The sequence below is a fragment of the Thamnophis sirtalis genome, unplaced genomic scaffold (genome assembly GCF_051295495.1).
Source record: "Thamnophis sirtalis isolate CommonGarterSnake01/CBP01778 unplaced genomic scaffold, rThaSir2_p1.2 scaffold_15, whole genome shotgun sequence".
Taxonomy (NCBI): Eukaryota; Metazoa; Chordata; class Lepidosauria; order Squamata; family Natricidae; genus Thamnophis; species Thamnophis sirtalis.
The window spans coordinates 29,932,885-29,954,969 of NW_028261395.1; the positions used below are offsets into that span (position 1 = coordinate 29,932,885).

The window sequence follows — 22,085 nt, forward strand, 5'->3', positions numbered from 1 at the left end:
TTAGATGCTAAATTCACAGATGACTACCCACCTCTCCTCACAATAATCAATACTCCACGTGCCATCTGGTTTTATTACCACACACACTTTATCTTCCTCGAATTTTGGTTGTTCTGAAGCCCATTTGACGAATTGGAGGGGCTGGCCAGTGAGATCCTCAAACTTGCCTTTAGCTGCATTGTAAATGATTCCCAGAATTGCCCATTGTTGTCCTAATATTTGTTTGAGGGCTTCATTCTCTTCCTCACTCCTTGGCAAGACGAGTTTTCCATTCATGTCATCGCAGCTGTTTTTGCCTTCCTGGAAAGTACCCTGACTGTCTCTTTTTTTCAAAATTTTATTGCCAACAATCTTTCCACCACAACCAGGGAAAACTAGAAGGAAAGAGAATTGCAAAGCTTACAAATGCTGTGTTTGTTTATGTTGCAACGTGTGCCATGATTACATCTATGGCAGTTGAACGGAAAGGAAGGCTTTTCAATAAAATATACAACATGGTTTGGAAAACAGCTTGTGAAACGATGGGCCTATACCTCGACATCCAAAATAATGTTTGTATCAAAAAGCTAATCTGACGCTGAATTCATTTTTAATGGGGAGCCATTCATGGACTACTACTTTTTCTCCATTGATTTGTACCAGATTCAAAATGCAGACTGTTCTAGATTTAGAGATTATATTTCAAATGAAGAGAAATAAAATTCCTCCGGTTGATCTGATTTATTGCAGCCCATGGCTCTAGTTTGTGATTTACATTGCGTTATCTAGATATTCTTAGTTGAAAGCTTAACAGTGCTTTTAATTTTTATTTCTTTAAAAAGTAAGCTAATCAAGGGTGGTATCCCCTAACTTTTCTTACAGTTTGCAAATGTGAGCATACGCGCCCCGCCCGTGCATGCACTCAGGCTTCCGCACATGCGCTTTGGCTTAAAAAAAAAGGTCTAATGGGATGCCATTGAGCCGGGGCAGGTGGGTGGGGCCAACCATGATTTCTGCTACTGGTTCGGGCAAATCTGTCCAAACCAGTAGAATACTACCTCTGAAGCTAATGCATTTCACAACATGAGAAGCAACTAATGATAGATGGAAAACAATAACCTCCATGATGTTCCCATCTCCATGCTAACTTACTTGCATTTTATATTGCAAGAAAATGAACATTAATTGCATCCTACTTTTTCATCTTTTCTACATGCCTTTTATATACATTAGTTATGGATTTTTTTTAAAAAATGTCATTAAAAAGGGGAAACATATAAAAGAGAAATCTACAGATGGCTTTCAACTCTCCCTTTTGTTATTCTATCCTGAGAGACAATCACAATGTGGGCACCCTGTTCCATTCAGGGATCTAAATTAAAGCATTAAAGACAGAGGGTTGTCTGTCCTCTGATTCAGGACAATGAAGCAGAGATATCCCACTTCTCTGGGTCATTGCTTTCATAGTCAAAATGTACTCTCTAAATTGCATAGCTAACATTCAGGGGCAGTCCCTGAAAAATGGAAAAGGAATTGAAAGGTCCTTGATGCTCTCTGAGCTTGGTTGTTTCTTGCAGACATTTCATTACCCAACTAGGTTAACATCATCAGTGCTAGTCTAGTCTATCTAGCTTGGGTAATGAAACATCTGAAAGGAAACAACCAAACTGAAAGAGCATCAAGGACATCTCATTTCAACTTAAGCTACAAATATTATCTTTTGGAGAATCAAATTTCTTTCCAAAATCCCAGGTAGCTCAAAGGTAGCAAAGAAAACAAGAAACAAAACAAAACAAAAAACGCAGACCAAAATAAAAAGTACCAACCAGAAAACCCACCCTACAACGTGAAATCCAACTCCTGCACTATTATGTGATGTCATCACATAATTGCTTCTCTTACAAGGAGTTAAGCTGCTCCTGAAAATATTTTCATTTCTTGTCAAGATTTCTCTTAATAGCAGAAGCATACAGTCCATTTAAGCTGACTTGTCCTTCTTCAGAGTTGTTTTACTAGAAAAAAATTGGGTCTTAGACAGAGGTGGGTTCCTACCAGTTCGCACCAGTTCAGTAGAACCGGTTCGTCAAATCTACCGAACCGGTTAGAAGAGGTTCCACTAGTGGACCCAGAAAGCAGGCCACAACTACAGAAGGGATTCCAAATTTTTTTGAAACCCACCACTGACACACACACACACACACACACACACACACACACACACACACACACAGACTCACACAGAGAAAGAGAAAGAAAGGAAGAAATAAATAAAGAAAAAAAGAAATAAAGAAAAGTGAGAGATGAAAGAAAAAAAGGAAAAAGGGACAGAGAGACAAAAGGAAGGAAAGAGAGAGAGAAAGAGAAAGAAAGGAAGAAAGGAAGGAAGGAAGGAAGAAAGAAAGAAAGAAAGAAAGAAAGAAAGAAAGAAAGAAAGAAAGAAAGAAAGAAGAAAGAAAGAAAACACATGGCCGGCAAGTCATTCCCACAAAGGAGACCACATCCACAGAGTAGGTTCGAAAAATTTTTGAAACCCACCACTGGTCTTAGACCTCTGTTTATTTGTGTGTACAAATGGCAAAGTGGAAATGACCGGAGAACCTGCAATTATTTTTCTCCTTTTAGTGGGAAAAAAAAAACTTATAGGAGAAGAGCAGGTAGAGCTCAGGGTGGAGTTAAATGCATCATCAGCTTAGCATTATTATGTTCCCATCAATGTTCCAAGGGCAACCCAGTTTTAATTCCATTGACCCTTAGCTGGCATCAACAGTACTAAATTTTAGTTGACTAGATTCTTTGTATAGGCTTGAACAATAAAACTTTTGACATAACATATGATGCTATCACTGGAAAGGTAGTGATCACAAAAGGAACTAGACAAGGGTGTCCATTATCACTATTATTATTTATATTGACACTAGAGATGTTGAATAGAGAAATACGACATCGTAAAGAGATAAAAAGGATGAGGGTTAAGAAAGAAGAATACAAATTACAAGCATTTGTGGATGATTTAGTTTATTCTGGAGGATCCAATAAAAACAAAGGCGAAACTAGTTGGAACAATAGAGGAGTATGGAGAAGTAGTGGGTTTGAAGATTAATAAAGACAAAACAAAAATCTTGGTGAAAAACATAACAGACAATTAGAAAAGAGAGTTAATAGGGAAACTGGACATATAGGGTGAAAAAGTGAAATATTTGGGTATCCAATTGACATCAAGATGTGTAGGAGGACAACTATTATAAGGTGAGAAAACAAATAGAAATAGACTTGGAAAGATGGAAAAACTTACAACTGTACTAATGGAAAGAATAGCTGTAGTGAAGATGAATATACTACCAAGATTGTTATACTTATTCCAAACAACACCAATAAAACTAGAGAAAAATATTTGGAAAGTAGGAATAATATAGTGGGGAAATATATATGGCAAGGGAAAAAAGCAAGAATTAATTATAACATATGATGCTGATCCTTTGTGCCTGACAGCAGCTCTCTGAATTCTCAATCGATGTTATCCCTCATTTATTGTACAGTGTTAGAAGTGTGCTAGTAACACACCACTTGCCTGGTAACCCCCAATCTTCGCATCCCATGATAAAAATCAGATCTCAGATTCAGGCAATTGTATTTGGTAATCCTCGACAAATGACCACAATTGAGCCAAAGTTTCCTGTTGCTAAATGAGGCATTTCTTAAATGAGATGCACCCCATTTTATGATCATGAGACCATGGCAAGGATTCTAAATGTGAAAAACAGTCCTAAGTCACTTTTTTCATTGCTGTTGTAACTTCGAATGGTCACTAAACAAACTACTGTAAGTCACGGATTATCTGTGGTATAATGATAAACCCACAGGAGAGAATTTCTGTTGTATTATCAGAGCCACTCTTTGCTGCCACTGATCTCAGAGCTCCCTTGAAAGCCAAAGAGGGTTGTCCCTGATTAAAATTTGGATGGGGATCCAGCAGGGAAGCCCAAGGTTGTTAACTAGCTCAAGATGTGGGAAGAAACATCCCAGAAGAGCTTAAACCCTTCTCCCAAATGTCTTACCTTTACTAATTTTGCGGATGATTTCTTTCGAACGGAAGGATTGTTAGCTAGATCAAGATGTGGAAACACACATACCAGAAGGGCCTAACCCCGTAGTGGCCAACCTATGGCATGTGTGTCGGAAGAGTCATCCCGTGCGGGATGCGTAGCCTCTCTGGCTCCTCTTCTGCATTCCTGTGCACACGTGTGCTGGTCAGCTGGCCTTTGTATGCATAGGAGTGCTGAAACCAGGAACAGCGTTCAGCACACATGCAGGTGCCAGGACACCAAACTTTGGGGTTTCCGTCGCAAGCAGGCATGGCAGCCAGCCGTGTGTTGGGCACCGGCCCATGACAGAAAGTAGAGGTTTGGGTGCTGGCACGTGCATATTCACCAAATTGCTGGTCTTCCAGGTTTTGGCGCTCCTGCATGTGTGAAGGCCAGCGAGGCTGCACAGTCCAGGCGGGATGGCTTTGCATGCCATTTCTGGCATGCAGGTTGGCACACGGCAACGTAAATGGTTAGCCATCGCTGGCGTAACCCCTCCTCCCAAATGTCTTACCTTGTTGAACTTTGACGAAGGTAGCTTTGAGAATGTCCATCTGAATCCGAAGTTCTTCTATTTGCAATTGAAGTTGTTCAAGCTCTGGATGGGAATGGAATTGAGTTAGATTTCCTCATTGATAGCAAATTCAATTAGAGATTCTTCATTGCAAAGAATGATATTTGTAATAGTCACGACCCTGGAGAACATTTCCATCTAGTCAGAGTGACTCAATAACTTGACTCTCCTTCCCACTGCTCTTACTTCAGGCACCCAATGATTGGATTTGTCAGATCTTTTTCTTAAAGAAACCATGAGGGTACTCTCATATGTTTTAAAGAAAGGAATAGGATTGAAATTAAATTAAGACTAACTTGACTTTTAGGAATATATGAAAAATGGTATTCTATCATTGGAACAGTGGTGGAGTTCAATTTTTTTTATTACCAGTTCTGTGGGTGTGGATTGGTGGGAGTGATGTGACTTGGTGAGCATCGTTTGGTGGGCATGGCAGGGGAAGGATACTGTACTCAAAAATTCATACAGAAGATGCCGATTCATCATATAAAGAGATATTTCAAGGCTTAGATGTCCTTGAGTTTGGGAGCTTAATGCCGCAGATATTTCTTATATGCATGTTTAAATTTGCGTGGCATAATCTTTGTTGGTTCCTAATATTATTTTCCCTTACGCATTTTCTGTTCAATCAATATTCTGATTGCACTGATTGAACACAGTAGTGGGATTCAGGGATCGGGAGAATCGGTTGTTAATTTTCTGAGCAGTTAGGTGAACCGGTTGTTGGAAGAAATCATTAGGGCAGAGAACCGGTTGTTAAATTATTTGAATCCCACCACTGAGTTTAATATTGCAGATATTTCTTATATGCATATTTAAATTTGGGGTGGGAAGGGCCTCTGTTGATCCCTGGATATTATTTTTTCCTGATGAATCTTTCTGCTAAATCCAGTGTTTTTATTGTGGCTGAACAAGGAGCAGAATAACCTTCGTAATAAGACAGAAGAAAGTTCAACAGCCTCAAACAATAGATATCCCGTCTTCTAGTGTTTTAGGCAGATCTCAACTTAGGAAGGATGGTTGGACAGGTTTTGCCTGTAGAAAATAGCAACTCCTAAATATCTCCTTCATGGACCACAACTGTGTTCGCCTGAGAAGCCAGTTTATTAACTCAGTGGATGGCAGGTGAAATAACTGCATCCTTGTTTGGAACAGGAAGTAAAACAACCTTGTGTAAATATGCACAAGTTCAAGAAATGAAAATCTGTGAGCCAAGGAAGAGTTGGGGAAGGCTTCTGTGAGGGATGGTTTATCAATAGATGAAAAAAGGCCCTGTTCCTTTTTCTTTGAGGAGCAGAAGAAAGAGTGCACTCTAGAAAGAGAGAAGAAAAGAGCAACAAAGATGATTAGGGGACTGGATGCTAAAACATATGAAGAACGGTTGCAGGAACTGGGTAATGAAAAGAAGGACCAGGGGGGACATGACAGCAGTCTTCCAATATCTCAGGGGCTGCCAGAAGGAAGAGGGAGTCAACTATTCTCCAAAGCACCTGAGGGCAGGATAAGAAGCAATGGGTGGAAACTAATCAAGGAGAGAAGCAACCTAGAATTGAGGAGAAATTTCCTGACAGTTAGAACAATTAATCAGTGGAATGACTTGCCTTCAGAAGTTGTGAATGCTCCAACAGTGGAAGTTTTAAAGAAGATGTTAGATAAACATTTGTCTGAAACGGTGTAAGGTTTCTTGCTTAAGCAGGGGGTTGGACTAGAAGACCTCCAAGATCCCTTCCCACTCTGTTATTCTATTCTATTCTATTCTATATATATCAGAGGAGGAAAAGAGCTAAGATGGCAAAAGAAAAAATAAGAATTTATGCAATGTCACTTTGCTGTCAGAGAGGCAGGGAAGCTGTCATTTTAATCCTTCATACAATCCCAGGCCTGTAAACCAGATGTACTCACTACAGTGATATCAAAGTTCAATTGTTTAGACCTTGTACAAATACAAGGAGCAGGAAGAATGAACTTGGTGATTGTGAAGTTAATACAAACAAGGCACAGTCTGCTGGAAAAGTCATTATGTGGTGGAATTTACGAACAACACTGAGCCACTGTTGCGGCCTGTTAGCTGCCAGCAGAGCTAGCTGCAGAGTCAAATGAGGAGGAGAGAGGGAGGGCCTGCACCAGCTTCAGAGCCTTTGGAAGGCTCTGATGAGGAAACAGCATCAGAGACAGAGGTGGGACCTTCCGTCCTCCCCCAGGTGGAGAGGCAGCTGTCTTCAGGGCCTGAGCTGAGTGAGGGGGAGGAACAGATGAGGCCCATCCCAGATGTGCAGATGCATGGAGAGGAGAGGAGAGCAAAGAAAAGCACTAAGCCGGCTGTCAGGGAAAAGCAGATATAGATGCAAGCCAGCCACTCCCCATCTGGGAAATAAATAGTAGGGGTTTGGGAGTGGCCTGTTGTCTCAGACAACCATTAGTTTACCAGGGCACATCAATCAAGCTGGATTCCTTTGCCAGAACTAGGTTCGTCAGGACGATTTGCTCTATATTTGAGGTGCCAACTGTGTCTCCTTGCTGGGAAATAATAGGTGGTGAATTTGCCTCAGCCAGGGTGAAGAGGGATTATTTCTGCTTGGCTTAAATCATTGAAGGACTTTTTCTCTTGAGTTCTCATGTGAACAGAGACTGATTCATGCCCTATTTCAGAAGGGGAAAAGACTTTCATTTGTGACCACTTATTTTTGGTTTCGTCTACCCAATGTGAACAAAGACTTTGAAGATAAAGTATATATTTTTTAAAAAAAAGCATTATCTGAAAGGGGCTGAAGTCCTGACCCTCTCAAGTGGCCTGGGTCCTCAGTAGAGGGACAGGGTTAATCACTTGACCATGGAGTTCTGCAGTGGGCATCAGTGTGAAAAATGGTCACACGTCATTTTTTTACAATACTGTTGTAACTTTGAATGGTCACTAAACCAGCGAAAGCTGAGGACTTCCTGTACTCATATTTTGCTTCCAAACTCTTACTAAGCCTTCTAACTCTACTGATTGGGTGAAGGAGGGCCAGTGACACCATGCGAATCATATCAACCATTGTACAAACTACAAAACGATGCACCTGATACGTAGATATTAGTGACAGAAGTATGACTTGTAGCAAACATCTTATGTGCATTGGTAATTTATTACTGAATTACTGCTTATGCTCCAACTACAGTGTGTTGCTACTCCATACAGATTCAAATGTTTAGATCGGGATCTGATTATAACAATCTGAACTTTCTACTTATTTGAGAAAATACATCCCTTCAAAATTGCATACCTGTGTTATGTGTTATGTACTAACCCTTAACAACAGTATAGTTATTAAGTTGCTTTAATAACTGTATTGTCCTAATATAATTTTGGAATTTTTCTCCTACTTCTTGGCATCTCTGCAACCTCTTATTAGTAGAACAGAACATGGTAGCTAAACGTGGCTTAAAAGACACAAAATATCTGCAGCCTCCTTCTGTGTTTTAAAAAAGTAGCATACTCTCATGCAAATATTTAGATACCTGAAAGGGCCAAGTCAATTCTGAAATCCCCTCCCTTAGGTGTGATCTCCTCTTGGAGTGAAATCTTGAAAGCCAGCTGAAGAAGCATTAAGAAGGTCAGCACTGTTTGGCTGCATGGCCTAAGATGACAAAAATAATATAATGCATGATCTAAGATGACAAAAATAATATAAAACAAGTTATCAATTGTCAATTGTCAATTTAATGGGTTTATATGCCACCCAATCTCGGGGGGGGACGGGGACTCAGGGCGGCTTACAAGTACGAATAAAATAAAAATAACATACAGGGGAAGAACATAAAACAATACAAACATTTTAAAAACACAACATACATCCGGATTAATTGGGGATTGACCTGGTTTGAGTCAGCAACCCCAGGCCTGCCGGAACAGCCAGGTTTTGGTGGCTTTTTGGAAGGCTGCAAGGGTGGGGAGGGTCTGGATCTCTGTTGGTAACTCGTTCCACAGAGCCGGAGCAGCAACAGAAAAGGCTCTCCCCCGAGTGGTCGCCAGCCAGCATTGTCCGGCAGACGGCACCCGGAGGAGGCCTAACCTTAAGGTGACCAGACATAACGCTTTTGGCGTGACACCCCCGCTTTTTGATGCATTTTCCTGCGTCCCGCCCGCTTTTTTAAAAGGCACGCTTTTTTTGGCGCTTGCAGCTCCCGCCCATCAGCTGCTGGGCTGGCTCATCGTTCTGTTCTATGCTACCTACAAATTTAAGCCAGCCCAGCCTGCCGCTCACTGAGTTGATTGGCTGGACTCCAGCCAATCAGTGAGCTGGCCAACCAGCTCACTGATTGGCTGGACTCCTTAGCTGAGGACGCAGAGGAGTCTCCATTTTATTTTGTCTTTCTTCTTGGGGTTGCAGCTGCGCTTACTGGTGGTGAGTAAAATAAATCATGTTTTGTAAAAAATTTTACTCGGGAGTAAATTTTACTTACTCCCGAGTAAAATTTTTACTCGGGAGTAAAATTTACTCCCGAGTAAAAATTTTACTCGGGAGTAAAAAGCGGCTGCCGGTCGGGCAGAGAACTTCCACATGGTTCCATCCAGACTTGCCGCCCGTGCTGGCTGTGAACTCCGCAAAGCCAAAGGGGGAGAAGGCAGGGGGCTGTCTCCTCCCCCCAGCCCAGCAAACAGTCCTTTTTTCAGCTGTGCAGACAACTTCCACGTGGCTCTCGCAGCCCGGCAGAAGCATTTTTTCGGGGGAGGGCTCTGCCTTAAGCAAGAATTGCATTAAAGACCAGAGCAACAGGTATTGTCAGCTGTGCAGACAACTTCCACGTGGCTCTCGCAGCCCGGCAGAAGCATTTTTTCGGGGGAGGGCTCTGCCTTAAGCAAGAATTGCATTAAAGACCAGAGCAACAGGTATTGTCAGCTGTGCAGACAACTTCCACGTGGCTCTCGCAGCCCGGCAGAAGCATTTTTTCGGGGGAGGGCTCCGCCTTAAGCAAGAATTGCATTAAAGACCAGAGCAACAATTATTTGCCTGGAGAGACAAATAATTCCTAGGGATACTTGCCATGTTCTTTCATCACCATGACGATCTTATTTTTTTGAGCTAAATGTATTTTTCCAGTTTGAATTGGGCATAATCTTTTTTTATTGATCCACTGTCAGGAAGAGGGATTATAATTTAAAACAGATGATTTCAGTGGCATCTTTTTTATTAATTTAAATTTCTTTCCGTTCTCCATACCCATCTTCTTGTATCAAATAATAGCTGTGGATTCATTGGTATTAAATGTATATATTTGAAGCAGTGCAGGAAATCTTGAAAACTTATGAATTTCTCTCCCCTCTGTGGCATTAGGCCTTAGTATCTGATTTGCTATATAACTTAGCAGTAGTTATTAGCACTCTTGGTGAATGATTCCCTTTTCTCAAATTATCTTGAACAATAGTTTGCAGTGTTTTCATATCTTGCACCCAGCTTTTTAAATTTATTATTAAATAATTTGTATTCTATCAGGGGCTTTCAGCAGTTTACAGCAACAAAAATGCCAAATAAAATTATATTATTATAAAATCATTGTAACAATTCCACAAAAACAATAAAAAGAAAATCCAGTGATAAAACCATATTAAATCCCAATGGCTCTAGAAGACAGAATAATTTGTACAGCCTTCCTGAATGGACAGCAGGTTAGGGCTCCCTGCTCTGGAGGAGGTTTCCAAAGGATGGGCAGGGCACCAGCTGAGACCTTTCTCCTGAGAAAGCCCTACCTTTGTCATGAATGGGATTACAGGGCCTCCCCAGAAGATATTTAAAGCTCTGGTAAGATAGCTTTGAGGGGGGGTGGTCTTTAAATATTTGGACTTTAAGCTGATTTTGGAACATCTGTAAATTTGAAAGCACAAAAAATGCTATTGGCTTGTTTCCAGATGAGTCATTTACTGTAAGGAGTATAGGCTCAATGTATTTTAAAATAATGTTTTATTTATTGTGCATATGATTTTTTAAAATAGTGGTATTCTGTGTTGATTCTTTTTTTAAATTGTCTTAGACTATTTAAAAAAAGATTCTATCCAAAATAAATTGAAACAAGCCATTTTTAAAATTTCTATGCACAATAGTTTGAAATGGACTCAGGAGTCATGATTGACACTGAGTGAATTTGCACTTTTAATAATCAGGAAGATACAATGGCATTGAAAAAAGAGACTGATGACCATTTTTCACACTTAGCGACCATTTTCACACTTAGCGACCGTTGTGGCATCCTCATGGTTACGCGATCAAAATGTTGATGTTTGGCAACGGATTCGTATTTCTGATGATAGTTTGAAATGGTGACAGTATAAATTATTGCTGGTGTAATACTTAACAATGGTTTTTAAGGATTTCTTTTATTTATAGAATACCTTTTTTATTATTTTGGGGGGATTTTTACTTTTAAATTGTTTATAAAATGTATTTACTACAAGAAATGTTCCTTTTTGCAAATGTGATCTTTGCAAATCTTTGTGATGCAATATGTTCAGACCAGGTTTATGTGTCTCAAAGTGGCTGCTATTCTATGGGCAGGCCAGGTTGGTGCAAGGCAGCTTTGCCAGATTTGGTGTGTTTCACCCTCATTGAATTTTATATCGTATAAAGAATGGAAGGAGGAAGGAAGAGAAAAAAGGAGGAAGGGAGTGAGTGAGGAAAGAAGAGGATGGAAGGAGGGAGGAAGGAAGGAAGAGAGGGAAAGAGCAGAAGACAGATAAGGTGAAGGTAGATAAGCAAGAGGAATGAAGGAAGAAGTGAGGAGTCTCGAGGAGGGGGAAAACATTTAGTGACCAAAGTTACAATGGCATTGAAAAAAGTGACTGATGACCATTTTTCACACTTAGCGACCGTTGAGACCATTTTTCACACTTAGCGACCGTTGCAGCATCCTCATGGTCACGTGATCAAAATTTTGTGTGGCAACAGATTCGTATTTATGCTGGTTTCAGTGTCCTGGGGTGACCTTTTGACAAAAAAAAATTTTTTTAATGAAGCCCCCCCCCACCCCCATCAAGGGTGTCCCTCTTTTCCAATCTGAAAATCTGGTCACCTTACCTAACCTGTGAGTATTTATCGGATTCTTATCTTATCTTATCCTCTGTGGGTTGTCCGTTACTGGATATGAGACCAGATCTGGGACTGTTGATTGTTGATTACCTGCAGATATGCATTGCTAACATTATTAGTGAATGCAGAAAAAGAGAGGAACTCAAATATCACCAAAGACAACTGAACCCTAAACCCTATTTTCCACTATTCTGGCATTCCTCTCCCAATTATACCCAATTCTAATCAGGAATATTTTAGGAATATTTAAGGAACTGGGAGATGAAGAGTATTAGAGTGTATTATTCTTTAATACTCTTCATTAAGGAGTAAGATACCACAGTAGAAAATCAAACCAGATTTGGACTGCCAATACAGGCTCACCTGAAAGATGAGAACAAGAGAAGATTACAAAACAACAAATAGGTGATTGAAAGACTAATGTAGGACTCAAAGTGTCCTCCTTATGTAGTAATATTCAGTAATAATCAGTGGTAGAAGATAAATAGAAAATACCTTGAAGACAACCTCATCATGAGTTGAATAAGGGAGATCCTTCAGCAGACTGGACACTCAGCTTCTCTGTGTCTCTGCGTTCCTTGTAATCTTTGCAAGACATTCAGACAACAAAAATACAGTAGAAATTAGATGGATAGATGATAGACAGACAGACACATTTCTAATCTGCATTGGTGTTGAACAGTGGTGGGTTTCAAAAATTGTTGGAACCTACGCTGTAGGTCTGGCCTCCTTTGTGGGAGTGGCTTGCCACCCATGTGACTGGATGGGAATAGCTTGCTGCCCATAGGACCAGATATGAAATTATGAATTAGTACTTAGGTTGGTCCAAGTAGCTATTCAGAAACTCTGGCATTGAAGCATGCAAGTCTTAAAGCTGTCAAGTTACAAGATCCTTGCCAGTGGTGGGTTTCAAAATTTTTTAGAACCTCTTCTGTACGTGTGACCTGCTTTCCGGGTCCACTGGTGGAAACTCTTCTAACCGGTTCAGTAGATTTGACAAACCGATTCTACCGAATAGGTGCGAACTGGTAGGAACCCACTTCTGGTGTTGAACCTTGGGAAGAACTGGATTGAAGTCATTGTTCAAGTTTTTCAAGTTTTCACTTGACAATTTTTTATTTATTCCATAAATAAAAACAAGCATTTTTACTGCTCAGATAAACTTTTAGTTCTGCATATATCTCGAAATAATCAGCAGTCTGCATAGAAAAATACAGCAGCTATTTTTTTTACCTAACTCTAGCTCTTCCTCTTTATACCACCTAACTACCTCTTTATAGATGAAAGCAAATATTTAAGATTAAACCCTTAATCCTTCCCTAGGCTTGGAGAAAGGTCTCTGAAGGTTCCCAACCAATTGGCTGACAGATTTAGAAAGGAATCACTAGTGATTTTACATGAAGTGTCTCTTTTCAGGGTTGAGTCAAAAGTCAGACTACTTACTTTGTGATTTCCGCTGTTTCACAGGTGTCTTGGGAAGAATAATTTGGTGGACTTCAAGGTTTCCTTTTATAGACAAGGGCTTATGAAACAAGGTCTCACATTTCACCTTCGCATTTTGAGGGAAAATGTTCTGACCCACAATTTCCAGACCACATTTTTCAGCATAGCTTGGTGTCACGTAGGACTATGATGTCCCAATTGCTTCCTTATTGACTCTTGTAAGACAATATGTAAGACTTAGATGAGGGAGTAAAAGGGGAACTCATAAATTTGCAGATGACACTAAGCTGGCAAGAATAGCCAATACTTCAGAAGACAAGTTCATGATCCAAAAGGATCTTGACAGAGTTGAACAATGGACCTTATCCAACAAAATGAAATTTAATGTGGAGAGGCTGGAAAAAAACCAAAGCTACTAGTGCTGATTAAGTAAAACCTGGCTCAAAAACAGTAACTGTGGGAGGGACCTTGGAATACTAGTGGACAATGACTCAAATATGAGCCAACAGTGTACAGCGGCAGCCAAAAAAACTAATACAATCTATGGTTGCATAAACAGAGGCATAGAATCAAAACCATGTGAAGTATTAGTACCACTTTATAAAGCCTTAGTAAGGCCACACCTGAATTCTGCATCCAGTTTTGGTCACCATATTATTAAAAAAGATGTGCAGAGAAGAGCAACTAAGATGATTAAAGGCCTGGAGACTAAAACATATGAACGGTTGCAGGAATTGGATATGGCTATTCTAGAGAAAAGAAGGACTAGGGGTGACATGATATCAGTATTCCAGGATTTGAGCGGCTGCCCCAAAGAAGAGGGGGTCAAGTTTATAGAATAACAGAGTTGGAAGGGACCTTGAAGGTCTACAAGTCTAACCCCCTGCTTAGGCAGGAAACCCTATACCACTTCAGACAAATGGTTATCCAATATCTTCTTTAATACTTCCAGCGTTGGAGCATCTACAACTTCTAGAGTTTAGACCACTTTAACCACTAGACCAAATTGGCTCCCAAATCAAATTATGATTTGTTTTTCTTGGTAGTGGTGATAAGCTAATAGTTAAAAAAGTTGTTGCTCCTGATCTGTTCAATTCTGATTCAAGATTTAGGTAAAGCAGCAGAAAATTTAAATCTCATGTAATATTCTTAACAATCTTCTATGTAAGATATTGTATTGTTTATTATATAGCACTGCTGTGTCACATTAGAAACATTAGAAATGACATTGTACTGGTGCTCTTTTAATGGATAGATGTGGTTGAATATTGATCATAACCAATGTCCTTTATAATGTAACTGTTAGAAAAAGTTCCCAAATTAATTTTGTTGAATTGATCCACTAAATATTGCAGCATAATGTCATAGAAATTTAATAGTGGTATCATAACTTATGAAAAAAAAGGGATAGAGTGGCTCAGTGGCTAAGACACTGAGCTTCTCGATCAGAAAAGTCAGCAATTCAGCAGTTCAAATACCTAGCGTCACGTAATGGAGTGAGCTCCCGTTACTTGTCCCAGCTTCTGCCAATCTAGCAGTTCGAAAAACACATAAAAAATGCAAGTAGAAAAATAGGGACCACCTTTGGTGGGAAGATAACAGCGTTCTATGTGCCTTCACCTTCAGGATTTAATCATGCCAGCCACATGACCACGGACAATGCTGGCTCTTCAGCTTTGAAACAGAGATGAGCACTGCCCCCTAGAGTCAGGAACGGCTAGCACATATGTGCGAGGGAACCTTTACCTTTAACTTGTGAAATCTACACAACTGCTTCTGATCAGGATAAAAATTAGATGCCATCCTTTAGGATAGTGATTTTACTGCCGGGCTTACTGTCTTACTGAATCAATAAAGAAAAAGACTGAAGAAAGGAAAAGAAAAGGATTGAAGAATTACATATAAGTAGCAGATGAGATGGTCTGAACCTCAGATTTCAGGAACGAGAAAGGGAGATGGTACAAAAAGAATAGGACAGATCCATTCTGTATTTTTATTAATCTAAATTACATGAACATGAAATGGAATTCAGTAAAACTATGTCTAGATGGCAAATCTAGGCAACATACTAAAAAGCAGAGGCATCACCCTACTAACAAAATGCATATCATCAAGGCTATGGTTTTCCCAGTTGCAAAATATGGCTGTGAAAGTTGGACCATAAGGAAGGCTGAGCGCCAAAGAATTGAGGCCTTTGAACCAATGTTCTCTCTAATCTTTTTTCAGTGTGCACGGAAAAGTATAGTGTTTGAGTGTCACATTTCCATGCCTGAGCAGTGAGCACCTGAATTTTTTTCACAAGGATTCTTACCCGCTCGATCTCTTTCGTTCCTCCCCTCCCCCACTCCTCTCCTCCACCTTCAAACTGCTCGCGCCGGGTTGCCTGCTCTGAATCCATCTTATAAGAAGCAATATTTGAAATAGATATTTAATCAAAGCAAAATATAGTGCAAAAATTAAGTTTGCTTTTTTTATAGCCCTATCATTCTGCTGGTTCATATTCAGTTCACAATCAACTCTTAATCAAACACCTTTTTCATAAGTACAATTTATTTACATCTCCAGGTACCTTCCAAATCAAATAAGCAACCAAACTTGGAATTTGTCTGATTTTATTCATATCAACAGCTAATATCTGCAGATTCAATTCATTCAGAGCAAAAAGCCATTCCCAAGCCACGTTGTTATCTTTTCCAAAGCATCAGATATGCCTTTTCATTCAGCTCTTCATACTTTCTGATGAAGGCATACCTTTTTTGTTAGAAAATAACTCAAGCAAAATAAGAGCTATCTAGCTCTGCCTTTTGGTCACTATTTTGTTGTACTCACTGTGCAATTTCAATTAGTTGTATCAGTATATTGGCAATATATGAATTCTTTTTTCTCTTGTAATGTGAACATTTCAAAATAAGCCCTTTCTATTAGTTTCCTTCCCTAACCTCAGTTCACATTATTATTTGTCGGTACCCACTTCACAGTTCTATATATTATATAGATATAATACACAGACACAGACACAGACACAGACACAGACACAGACACAGACACACACACACACACACACACACACACACACACACACACACACACACACACACACACACACACACACATATATATATATATATATATATATATATATATATATATATTGACTTTAAATATATACCTCTCACCCTGGCTGGCTGATAAGGAGTCGAGCTCTGTAGCTCAATGGTTAACACATCTGCCTAAGAGGCAATAGAGCACAGGTTCAATTCCCAACATGGGTATGGCTAGCTGATGAGAGCTAAATAGCTTGAAATAGATCTATACTAGTCTCTCTTTATTTATTTATCAGCATAAATATAACAAATGTAACAAAAAGGCAACAGTAAAAAATATTGGGTTTCTGTCTGGATGGTCTCTTGTGACGAGCCGAAGACAGAGAGTGGAAGTGTGACCTTCCTCCCATATTTGGGCATACCAGGGGTTGTGACTTTAAATATATACCTCTCACCCTGGCTGGCTGATAAGGAGTCGAGCCTTGTAGCTCAATGGTTAACACATCTGCCTAAGAGGCAATAGAGCACAGGTTCGATTCCCAACAAGGGTGTGGCTAGCTGATGAGAGCTAAATAGCTTGAAATAGATCTATACTAGTCTCCCTTTATTTATTTATCAGCATAAATATAACATATATATATATATATATATATATATATATATATATATATATATATATATATATATATATATATATATATATATATATATATATATATATATATATACACATACATACATACACATACACATACACATACACATACACATACACATACACATACACATACACATACATACATATACATTCACATACATACACATACATATATATATAATAATGTAATAATGCTCGGCTACCTTGTGACTTTAAAAGGAATGCACCAAGGATTGTTACAGAGGAAGTTGGATTTGCAAAGAAAAACACACACTTTTCTTCCGCACATCTTTCCCTGCTTATACATTCTTGAGATGCCTCGCGCAGGCACACCATGAATTCTTTGTGGATGCAACCTTTCCTTCCACCTCACCTCACCAGCTCCCAAACCTCCAGGCAACCCTATTATTTTAAGGCAATCTACCCACTTTCTTTCAAACACCCTCCTTTATTGTTTTTTTTTTTTAAGTTTAAACTTCATGGACACATATTCTGCTATCCCTACCTAGTCCACAAAGGGGGAATACTGTACATGGCTGACTCTTCCTCACTGTGGCAGATGGCCGCAACGCGCGGGGCAGCCCCCATGCATCTGGAGGACTCCTGCTGGATGGATAGATGGCTTGCCTTTCTCCTAACCGTGCTTGCTCAAGCACTTTTTATTTCTTGAAAAGGAAGTTTAGAATCCCGCTTTGGTGATAGGTACAAAAGTCACACGCCCTGACGGGTTCACGCATTCCTCAATGGGGGAGGGGGGAGAAAGTCCACTGACAAGCGACCGCACTATGGGGAAAGGAGGGCGAGAGGCGGTGGGGAACTAACAGGCAGCATCCAAGGTTGGAGAACTCCCTCTTCGCCCTTTTATACGCCGTCTGCATTCCCACGCTCCAAGTAAGCCCTCCCGCCAAAGAAAAGAGCAAGGGATGGAGCTCCCCCTGTCCCGTTTCAATCCACCCTCGCCCTCCCCGCCAAGAGCCCAGGAGCCTCCGACCTTTAGGGAGAAGAGGATTGGGATTGTGAGAGGGAGAAGGAAAAGGAGACGTGCGAAAGGGAGAACCCGTGCAAGAGGCGATGGGCTGTGGGTTGCCACGAGACTGGGTGCATCAAAAATCACTGTGCGGCAGTTTTCTTCTCACGTGCATGGCCGCGCAGCCGCGCAGCTTAGAACAACAACAGAAACTACAATGTGTTGAGATCAGGGGTGTCAAACTCGCGTAGTAACAGAGGCATCATGTGACGTATCGTGACTTTCCCCCCTTTTTCTAAACTGGGTGTGGTCATGGCCAGAACGTGATGCATTTGGCCCATGGGCCGCATGTTTGACAGCCCTAGTTTAGATTATCACGGTTGGCAGTTGGAAACTGCTGCACGGTATTCTTCTCACCTGCATGGTTGCGCAGCAACGCAGCTTGGGGGAAATATTGCTTTGAACTCTGGTGCTGGAGAAGACTCCTGCAAGCCCCTTGGACTGCAAGATGATCAAACCAGTCAATCCTAGAGGATATCAACCCTGACTGTTCTTTAGAAGGCCAGACCCTGAAGAGGAAACTTAAATACTTTGGCCACCTAATGAGAAGGAAGGACTCACTGGAGAAGAGCCTCATGCTGGGAACGATGGAGGGCAAAAGAAGAAGGGGACAACAGATAATGAGGTGGCTGGATGGAGTAACTGAAGCAGTTGGCGTGAGCTTCAATGGACTCCAGAGGATGGTAGAGGACAGGAAGGCCTGGAGGAACATTGTCCATTGGGTTGCAATGGGTTGGACATGACTTCGCAACTAACAACAACAGAAACTACAATGTGTTGAGATTAGGGGTGTCAAACTTGCGTAGTAACAGAGGGGTCACATGATGTATCATGACTCCCCCCCCCTTTGCTAAACTGAGTGTGGGCATGGCCAGCACGTGATGCATCTGGCCCATGGGCCACGTGTTTGACAGCCCTGGTTTAGATTATCACAATTTATCTCTCTTTTTTTGGCCAATGCTCTTCCCTATTTGTTTTTCTACTTTTCTATTTGTTTGATAATCTTTATACCAAGCCTGTATTTCTTTCAGTCCTGACATTCATTGGAAGGTTTAACAAATGGCAAACATTAATCAGGAACAGAACAAACAGCAGTTATTACAGATAATATCTGTAATTTTTCCAAGGAGGAAATGATCGGTCATCTGTGACCTTGACTTGGTGATGGATTTGATGATTGTATTCCAGTTCAATTTTTAGATCCCGCTTGGTTAGTCTTTCAGTTTGCAGAGCTCTTGTGAAACCATCTCATATTTTTTTTTATTCTCATCAAAAACTTGCCACTGAACGTTGGTCATTTCTCTACCAAATTTCAACACTGTGATTTTTTTTATCCATTTCCTGGAACTTTGCAGGGTGAGTTGATCTTAAATTAATGCCCTCTTTTTTTCTAGGAATATATACCAAAATAAGGAAGCTGCTTTTTTTTTTTTAACCAGAATTCAGAATGGATCAACTGTCTTCTGTCTTTTCTAAAACAAAAACAAAAAACGTGCTAGTTGAGCTGGTTTTCTGAATGTAATGGATTCCACACCTTGTTTTTCTTTAACTTATCTATTATGCTGCAAAAGGAGATCCATCAGTGAAACAGAATGACATAATCATCAACAATTTGAATTGATTTTTATTTGTAGGCCGCCCTTTTCCCTGAGGGGACTCAGGGCGGCTCACAGAAACCAGGGAAGGGGAATTGTAGAACAACATTCTACAATTGTTTAGATAAGAGAAGGAATAATTAAGAATATAATAAATAAATATAATAATAAAGAGAAGGAAGAAAACTATTCCCACAACACTGTCATATTACTTACTAAGACTGTATTACCATTATTCTTCTCTTCCTGCTTAGTACCTATCACTTCCCACTTATGACTATAACCATATGGCTTGTATGTGCATGCACACACCGTGTGTCCCTGACCAAAACGGCAGTAGCATCAGCCAGAATCCAACCCTGGTAACCTATGACTATCACTAAGTGTTGTATCTTATGATTCTTGATGAATGTATTCTATTTTATTTTTCTTTATGTACACTGAGAGCATATGCACCAAAGACAAATTCCTTTTGGGTCCAATAACACTTGGCCAATAAAGAATTCTGTTCTGTTCTGTTCCATTCTATTCTATAAGAAATTTGGAAAAGCAGTTCTAGCATTTGAATTTGTGACCTGTTGCACTTTGAACCCTTTGCTTTCTATATGTGTGCCAGAAGCACCTAGAGATTATAGACATGTAACACACATGTGGTGGAGATATCTCCTACTTGAGCAGGGGGCTGGACTAGAAGACCTCCAAGGTCCCTTCCAGCTCCATTTTGACTCGTCCAACTTTTGCTCAACTTCTAAGGAAGGACTAGAAGTCCCAGTCTCCTGGCGATGGGAGAGTACGGGACAAAAATTCAGAAATGGTTGGAGGAAATAACAGAATAAAAAAACTGACATGAAACCATGACATGAGTTGTTTCTTCTGGGAATAATAAAAGGAAGTATAAGTGAGGAAATGCAATATATTATGCTTCATATAATTACCGCAGCCAGAATTTCATTCGCCCAAAACTGGAAACAAAAAAAGTCCCCTCAAACACAGAGATTATAAAAAAGGTGCTAGAATGTGTGGAAATGAACAAATTAATGATGGAACTAAGGGATATAGTAGAAACAGTGTATTACAGTATAAACTATGGAATAGGTAGTACAATTGGCTAGAAAAGAGATGTAAAATTAATGCATAATGAATATATAGAAATTATAACAAAAGGAAATGGTATATATTTAGAAAGTAGTAGAGTTGTAAATATTGTATATGTTATAAAAATGAGTAATTATGAAATAAGGAGGTATATGTATAAAACAATAGGCCTTAAAATAGAAATTTTGAAATTGGAAAAATACCGAAAACGGAAAGCTGCAAAAGTGTAACTGAGATTTTAATGTTGGAAAAATGTTGAATAAAATTTTATTTTTTTAAAAAAAAAATTACTAAAAAATACTGGGCCAGTCTGGGTCGCTGCCGGTTCTTTGATCCAGCCCAAAATACCGCTACCGGTTTGCCCAAATTGGTAGCAACCTACCTCTGGATGTTACTGAGTTGGCAGTGAAACATCTGCAAGGAAACAACCAAGCTCAGAGAGCACCAAGGACCCCTCGAAAGTATTTATGAAAGTCTTTGCAAATGTACCTAATTAGACTGATCTGTCTTACCTTCCTGGTTCTTCCTTAAAGCTTCTTTCAGGATCTTCAGCTCTGCCTGTAAATCATGAATCTGAGCTTTAAGAACATCAAACTCTAAAGGGTAGGAAAGGAGCAGGCATGGGTTTCAATCGGTACAGACCATTACGGCCGTACTGGATGGTGAAATTTAGTGTGCCTTCCTGTACGCATTGTTCCAGAGGCCCCGTACCGGAACGCTCCCTCCCATGTCCTGCCCCCCTGCTTGCTCCACCCACCCTCCCAGTCGTCACTCGCTCGCTCCCCCACACATGTGCAGTGTGTTCCTGACCAAACCGACAGTAGCAGCAGCCAGAACCTACCCCTGGTAACCTATGACTATCACTAAGTGTTGTATCTTATAATTCTTGGTGAATGTATTCTATTTTATTTTTCTTTATGTACATTGTGAGGATATGCACCAAAGACAAAATTCCTTTTGGGTCCAATCACACTTGGCCAATAAAGAATTCTGTTCTGTTCTATTCTATAAGAAATTTGGAAAAGCAGTTCTAACATTTGAATTTGTGACCTGTTGCACTTTACTTTACTTTACTTTACTTTAATAAAATTTGTATGCCGCCCACTCCCTTGGGACTCTGGGCAGCTCACAAGCAAGACAAAGGAACATTTAAAATTTAAAACAAAAAATACAATTATTAAAAATTCGACAACATACATTCCATCTAAGTGGGGCTGGATATCGATCAACAGCCCCAGGCCTGCCGGAACAGCCAAGTCTTGGTGGCTTTACGGAAGGCCGGGAGAGTGGTAAGGGTCTGGATCTCTACGGGTGGATCGTTCCACAGGGCCGGCGCAGCTACAGAGAAGGCCCTCCCTCGGGGGGGCCGCCAGCCGGCATTGTCCGGTCGACGGCACCCAGAGGAGGCCCAACCTGTGCGATCTTGTTGGTCGTTGGGAGGTAAGTGGCAGGAGGTGGTCTCTCAGGTAGCCAGGTCCTAAACCATGTAGGGCTTTCAAAGTAACGACTAGCACCCTGAAGCGCGTC

The 22,085-nt window shown here is 40.3% G+C and overlaps 1 protein-coding gene across 1 annotated transcript; it reads right to left on the bottom strand.

The window, feature by feature from the left end:
• LOC148042535 (pulmonary surfactant-associated protein D-like) lies at window positions 1–21,250 on the bottom strand. The gene is made up of 4 exons (XM_087702421.1): window positions 21,247–21,250; window positions 21,071–21,154; window positions 4,576–4,659; window positions 1–374 (listed from the first exon to the last, which is right to left on the bottom strand). Exons 1-4 carry the CDS (start codon window positions 21,248–21,250, stop codon window positions 1–3), a joined length of 546 nt encoding a protein of 181 aa, XP_087558547.1.
• Window positions 21,251–22,085: the final 835 nt, after the last annotated feature.